This window comes from Nanorana parkeri, unplaced genomic scaffold (genome assembly GCF_000935625.1).
Source record: "Nanorana parkeri isolate BGI_ZX_2015 unplaced genomic scaffold, ASM93562v1 scaffold3021, whole genome shotgun sequence".
Classification (NCBI taxonomy): Eukaryota; Metazoa; Chordata; class Amphibia; order Anura; family Dicroglossidae; genus Nanorana; species Nanorana parkeri.
In genome coordinates this window covers 1,182-8,752 of record NW_017309289.1, presented here as the reverse complement: position 1 = coordinate 8,752, position 7,571 = coordinate 1,182, and the positions used below count along the sequence as shown (strand labels likewise).

General features: G+C 48.2%; 1 protein-coding gene across 1 annotated transcript in view; it reads right to left on the bottom strand.

Annotated features, from left to right (window-relative positions):
- Window positions 1-7,571, bottom strand: part of LOC108802671 (attractin-like protein 1) — a gene marked incomplete at its 5' end in the record, with an annotated part of 65,984 nt that overhangs the window by 57,405 nt on the left and 1,008 nt on the right. Inside the window, one exon of the mRNA XM_018574527.1 lies at window positions 2,978-3,132. Coding sequence (XP_018430029.1) covers window positions 2,978-3,132 — 155 coding nt within the window. The remainder of the gene's footprint in view (window positions 1-2,977; window positions 3,133-7,571) is intronic.

Sequence of the window (7,571 nt, the reverse complement as noted above, 5' to 3'; positions counted from 1 at the left end):
TGTCCCCCCCCCCCAGGGGGTGTGTCCCCGGCAGCCTGGGCTCACAGGAAGTGGGTTAGTGATGCAGGACTCATTCCTCCTGAAATAGGTCTGGCCATCAGCGGACGGGGAGGACACCGAGGGCTGTGATGGGCCATGGAGAGACCATGACATTGTCATGCTGCTCACATGAGAACAGCAGTTACATATCACGGCGTGTGAGCTCTCTCCTCTGCAGGATTGAGAAGAGGAAGGGACCCCACTTGTCATGTGACCATCTTGAGAGACCCCGAATGTAACATATGTATATTGAGCGTTTTTACATTTTATTGAGGAAGGGGGGTACTGAGGCCTGGGGGAGAGGGCTGAGGGGGGTTGGTGGAGGTGGGTTGTCCCTAAATTAAGTTGAATTCAGGGAAAACAGCTGAACAGCTAACGATTATTTTCATAATCGGTTACCCGATTATTTTTTAAACTAATCGATTGGTTGTATAAAAAATCTCTCCCACCCCTCCAACCAACCGATGATGAGATTAGTTGCCAACTATTCTCATCATCGATTATTATCGAATTAGTCGATTAGTTGTTGCAGCTCTAGTTAGTGCTGAACAATATTTGCTTGTTAGCAATGTTTCCATTGCTAATGGGATAATGTAACACAAACTAAACCTGGAATTCGGCTTCAAAGGAAAACAAATCTGCAGCAAATTCAAAGCCGAAGAAACTCATCATCGTTAGTTATTGTTAACTGTATCCTTGAAGTCCGATGTGAGCTCGGTAATTCTACACATGACCTCTGACATGTACTAAAGATACAAAAGTCAAATGGTAGCTGCTCAGGAAGAGATGAGCGGAATGGAAGAAGCTTTCAATGCAGGATGAGGGTAGGTCTATCAACATCCCCCCAAGAGGACCCCGACAACCCATCACCGCACAAGATTAAAGATAAAACACGAATTCTCCTTCAGTAGGAGGAGCTACTCTACAGTAGGTGATACAATGAAAACCGCAATATTGCCAGAACTGTCTCCAATATCTGAACCGACACCTATAAGGAGGAGATCTGACCGGCAGCCGTGCGCAATGGTCAACTCAACGTGCAAATTAAACAGCTGAAAATGTAAAACAGATTTGGTGGCAGGTAAATGACAGGTTCCCTTTGCGGGAACAACAAATCCTCGCGCGCGTATTTTCTCCTTTTCCTCGGCACCCAGTTGGGTCTCCATTTAGCTCCATCACACGGCGAACTATACAGAGAGTTTCACTCAGGAGCCGAACAGTAAATTGTTACTTCTTGTGGATAATGAGCACCTGTCACGGGAAATACACGCCGGCAAAAAATCAAAATGCGCGAAGAAAAGAAAGTTTACAAAAAGGAAAAATAATAAAGAAATCTTTTGTTGGCGGAACGAGCATAAAAAAAAACGACTTCCACAGCCCAGCATTAGCGCTCCTTCACAGTGTGAGCGACTACGTGAAAATCCGAGTTATACATTATTGTCCTCCAATGTTCTCTGCCTTCTATAGGAAGTGAAACGTTGTGCTCAAACATATCAAACAGGCGCAGCTGCCATACAAAGTGGCAAATCAGCTAACAAACTGTAATAAAAAGTAATAAAGAGCGCCTCCATGTGCAGATCAAACAAAAAAAAAAAAACATAATACAAAAAGTATCCTTTTGTGCATAATCCTATATAGCGCCATAGTGTGCAGCAAACAAAACATACAACATCGGCTCCGAAATAATAACATTGTATTTTCTTTTCAGGTTAAATATAATACCGCATTATGGCCACTAGATGGAGCTGAGGAGCATCGGGGGAAAAACGACTTTCCTAAGCATCTCAGCTCCATCTAGTGGCCATAATATGGAATTACATATATTCAACCTGAAAATTATATATATATACACTGAGTGGCCAGATTATTATGACCCCCCCCCCATCAGTACTTCGTTAGGCCACGAGAAAACTCCACGAGATGGTGAAAGGTGATGCGAGGAATCTGACGCGGCACTGTGGCCCTTCTGGTGTCTTGTACCAGTCTTGCCCCTCCCCCGTTCTGCCCTAACATTGACTAGTCGCTGACGGCCACAATTCGCACGCTCAGACCCAGATGTTCGGCTGACAGTCCGGTCTTTAAACACTTTAACAATGAGCCGCTCCTGAACATGTAACGCATTCTGCTGTGTTGCTGATACTCGCTCCATGGCTCCGAGCGCCAACAATCATCCCGCGTTCCAAGGCTGTTACATCGCGTTGTTTCCCCGAATCTTCAGAAACAAATCACTTCTACTGTCGTGGTAACCAACCTGCTTCCCTATTTATAATGGTCTGGCCCTCTAGCAACTTCAGCGCCAAATTATAGCTAATTTGCCTACAAACGTCAGGTGGTTATAATAATCCGGCCACTCGGTGTATATAATAATCCGGCCACTCAGTGTATATAATAATCCGGCCACTCGGTGTATATAATAATCCGGCCACTCGGTGTATATAATAATCCGGCCACTCGGTGTATATACATATATAAAAAGCCTACATATTTGTATCTATTGGCACAGAGCAAACGCTCGCAGAGATGGCGCTGCTAATTGTGCGTCTAACGGTGGAGGAGGAAATTAGAGTGAAATGAAAGGCTGAGTTCCCCTTTAACAGAAACTGTCCACCTCCACCCCACTTTAAAAACCAATAAAAGAAAAAAGAGAACCTGGCCCGTGCAGATAAGGGGCCCCAGTAGTTATAAATGTACGATGCCACTGTCATACCTGCACACCCTATCCCCCCCCTCCCCCCACGCACAGCATGGCTACAGTACCCCCAATGGTGACATCCCTACATCCCGGATCATTCCCAGGACACATCAGACATTGCCGCTCTCATTGGCTGGTTTGAACGCTGCGCTGCGCAGTCTGTGCGCTCTCTCTGCCTGTACCGGGAGCATATCTCTCTGCGGTTTGGATTGCCCGTTACTCTCTTTCCCAGGGACACAGACTCACCGATGTCGTAAGCCAGGAAGTCCGCTGAGAAGCATTTGGCGCCGTTACTGAGTGATGTGTCATTGTGAGTGTTTCCACCAAATACCAACATGGCGCCGCTGATGACAACCGCCGAGTGCAGGTACCGCGACAGTCCGCTCTCCTTCAGTATCATCCTGAAAGACCAAAAATAAAACAAAAAAGAATAATCATATTTTATAGACAGATATATATATTAGAGATAGAGGAGGGAGGGGGAGAGAGAGAGAAGGGAGAGAGAGAGAGAAGGGAGAGAGAGAGGAGATACAGAGGAACTCTCGGCTATAAATAAGACGATTGGCCCGTCTGACATATTACAGGAACACGGATACAATGTATCTCATCACTTTACACATAACTATTTCTTCTGTATTCTGTATTTTCTTGTATCGGAGGAGATCTCGGCTGTGAATAAAGTATGTAATAAAGTAAAGGGAATGTTCTGGGAGAGCGCTGTGGGCGGGGCCTGGGAACGCGCTCTCTCTCATTCTCCTCTACAAGGCGGTACAGGGAAGAGTAAATGGAACGGAAAGGTCATGTAATATATAGACTTGTGTCAGCTACAAATATGAGGAAAATCAATAAAGGTTTCCAGCGAGTTTAATAAATGGGTCAGTTGCGGTGGTAAAGGGCACCGAGCCCCCGGCCGCTTCTGCCCTTTCCGGGGTAATATATTTGTTTAATTCTCCGCCCCGGGGCTGCAGAACATGAGATATAAATTGATGAATAAGTAATCACAGCTGGAAGAAAAGATAAATGGCGAGAACATCAGATACATGAACACAGACACCGCGGCGCAGCTCAGCAATGATGAATGGTGTGAGATCTGTGTGATATGAGGCTCACTATAGGTGAGGCGCAGTACAAACTGTATGTGATAGAGAGACAAGAAAGGGAGGGAATGATGCAATGTATCGATTATTACTATATACAGATAAATATATGTACACCACTACCATTACCACCTTCTATAACCCCGCCTCCTTCTCATATTACCACCTTCTATAACCCCGCCTCCTTCTCATATTACCACCTTCTATAAAGCCCACCTCCTCTCCTACTACCACCTTCTAATACCCCATTTACTCTCCTACTACCACCTTCTAATACCCCGCCTCCTCTCCTACTATCACCTTCTATAACCCCGCCTCCTCTCCTACTACCACCTTCTATAACCCCACCTCCTCTCCTACTACCACCTTCTATAACCCCACCTCCTCTCCTACTATCACCTTCTATAACCCCGCCTCCTCTCCTACTACTACCTTCTATAACGCCACCTCCTCTCCTACTACTACCTTCTAATACCCCGCCTCCTCTCCTATTACCACCTTCTAATACCCCGCCTCCTCTCCTACTACCACCTTCTAATACCCCGCCTCCTCTCCTACTACCACCTTCTATAACCCCACCTCCTCTCCAACTACCACCTTCTATAACCCCACCTCCTCTCCTATTACCTCCTTCTAATACCCCGCCTCCTCTCCTATTACCACTGTCTAATACCCCGCCTCCTCTCCTTCTACCACTGTCTAATACCCCGCCTCCTCTCCTTCTACCACTGTCTAATACCCCGCCTCCTCTCCTACTGCCACCTTCTATAACCCCACCTCCTCTCTTACTACCACCTTCTATAACCCCACCTCCTCTCCTATTACCTCCTTCTAATACCCTGCCTCCTCTCCTACTACCTCCTTCTAATACCCCGCCTCCTCTCCTACTGCCACCTTCTATAACCCCACCTCCTCTCTTACTACTACCTTCTAATACCCCGCCTCCTCTCCTACTACCACCTTCTAATACCCCGCCTCCTCTCCTACTACCACCTTCTATAACCCCGCCTCCTCTCCTACTACCACCTTCTATAACCCCACCTCCTCTCCTACTACCACCTTCTATAACCCCACCTCCTCTCCTACTACCACCTTCTATAACCCCACCTCCTCTCCTACTATCACCTTCTATAACCCCGCCTCCTCTCCTACTACTACCTTCTATAACCCCACCTCCTCTCCTACTACTACCTTCTAATACCCCGCCTCCTCTGCTATTACCTCCTTCTAATACCCCTCCTCTTTCTCCTATTACCACCTTCTAATACCCCGCCTCCTCTCCTATTACCTCCTTCTAATACCCCGCCTCCTCTCCTACTACCCCTGTCTAATACCCCGCCTCCTCTCCTACTGCCACCTTCTATAACCCCACCTCCTCTCCTACTACTACCACCTGCTATAACCCCGCCTCCTCTCCTACTACCACCTTCTATAACCCCACCTCCTCTCCTACTACCACCTTCTAATACCCCGCCTCCTCTCCTATTACCTACTTCTAATACCCCGCCTCCTCTCCTTCTACCACTGTCTAATACCCCGCCTCCTCTCCTACTGCCACTTTCTATAACCCCACCTCCTCTCCTACCACCTTCTATAACCCCGCCTCCTCTCCTATTGAAAGTGTAAAATTATACAGCAATGAATGCAAAATGGCACCGGCTATAGAGAACTACAAATCCCAGCTATAGTACATTATACAGCGCAATGCAGAATATAACCAACTATTGAGGAGTACAACAAATCCCAGCAATAGTACAATATAGCTGGCGGTATTCTGCATTGCGCTGTATAATGTACTATTGCTGGGATTTGTAGTCCTTTATAGCTGGTGGAACTCTCCTATTACCACCTTCTAATACCCCACCTACTCTCCTATTACTACCTTTTAATACCCCGCCTCCTCTCCTATTACCACCTTCTAATGCCCCACCTCCTCTTCTATTACCACATTCTAATACCCCGCCTCCTCTCCTATTACTACCTTCAAATACCCCGGCCCTAGGCAGGCTGTATTTGTATAGGTAATGCCCACATGTGATGCTGAGCCTCCATGATTTAAATGGGTGGGGCCAGGGACAGTCAGGCTGGGGAGGAAAGTTCTAGATGATGCTGGATGTCCTCCAGTCAGAAAATTGTGGGGGCTCTATCTGACTTGATGGTTGCTGCGTCAACCACTGGGTGTCATTACACCTCCCCCTCCCCCGCGGTCTGCCGTAGTGGGCGTATCACCCTCCATACAATGAACCCGGGTCGGAGAATTCACGCCGCGTCTCACATTATCGCCCTTAATAACGATATAATGCAATCACTCCATTTTCAGAGGAAATCTATTAACATTCAGCTGATTTCATGCGCGATTCCAACCGCCGGCGTTGCCAACTTGCCACGAGCGAATGGCATTTCGACAGGAAAGTGCGTGCGGTCAACAGGGACGCAAGCCGCTGCCTCCCCCCTCCCCCTTCCCCCCACCAGGGCAGTCAGGTGGGGGTGTGCGTGTGACCCCGGGCACAAAAACCAACGAGAGAGAAAGTTCCCCGAGACTAAAACGTCATCTCCAAACACCCCCGAGGAACGCAGGAAGTAAAAGGTCAACGCAGAGTCCGCACGCCAACAACGGCAGCCATGATGGATCAGTGGCGGCGCTCGCGCACAATCTCTGACCCGCCATCTGCACGTTTAAAATGCAATTCCAATGTCTGGAGGCAGAAAATACAAATGGCAGCAATTCCGAGGAGCGCCGAGACCGCGACCGAACCGGAAACGACGTCGCGGCATTTCACGGAGAGGACGCCGGATCAAACTGCGGTCATCAACCAATTCTGATCATCTCGCCGATCACCATTAGTGGCGCCAAAGATCTGACCGCTGGCAGCCATTGGCAGAGATAGCAGCGGGATATCAGCGTCCGAGAACAGCGACTGACGCACCGGCCGCAGCGAGCGAAATTCCTGTACATTGGTGCTGAACAATAAAGAGAACCTGTCACCAAATGATACGAATGCAGAACAAAGAACAGAATTTACACGCCGGGGTCACTATTATTTGTATTCACATACAATATGCCTCTGAACACGCTACCAAATATGACATCGAGGAAGAGTCAATTCCCTAGCCCAACCCCCTCCCCCCTTACACGTCACAGCCCTCTCCTCTTCTGGGAGTGTCTCATTACTGTCTGTGCTGGCCCAGCTTCTTTCTCCCTCCCCTCCCTCAATAACCTTGTATGAGGCTGCCAGGAGAGAAGTAAAGGGCAATGATATAGAGCAGGGGTATCCAAACGTCAGCCCTCCAGCTGTTGTGGAACTACAAGTCCCATAAGGCATTGCAATACTCTGACAGCCCCAGGCATGACTCCCAGAGGCAGAAGTGTGATGGGATTTGTAGCTTCAACACAGCTGGGGGGGGGGGGGGGCAAAGCTTTGGCTACACCTGCAATAGAATGTGACTTGTGTGAGAACTCAGAGTCTGTTGACATCACATTCAAAATGTCTGGATGTCTACATAAGGGAGGTGTTTACAGGTAAAAAAAACATACATGTAATACATCCGGGATCAGCAAATGCTTCCTCCGGCCTGCAGCAGACTGATCACTGGGGGAGGGGAGACTGAGGAAATGCTTCCTCCGGCCTGCAGCAGACTGATCACTGGGGGAGGGGAGACTGAGGAAATTCTTCCTTCTGCCTGCAGACTACTGATCACTGGGGAGAGGAGACTGAGGAAATGCTTCCTCCTGCCTGCAGCAG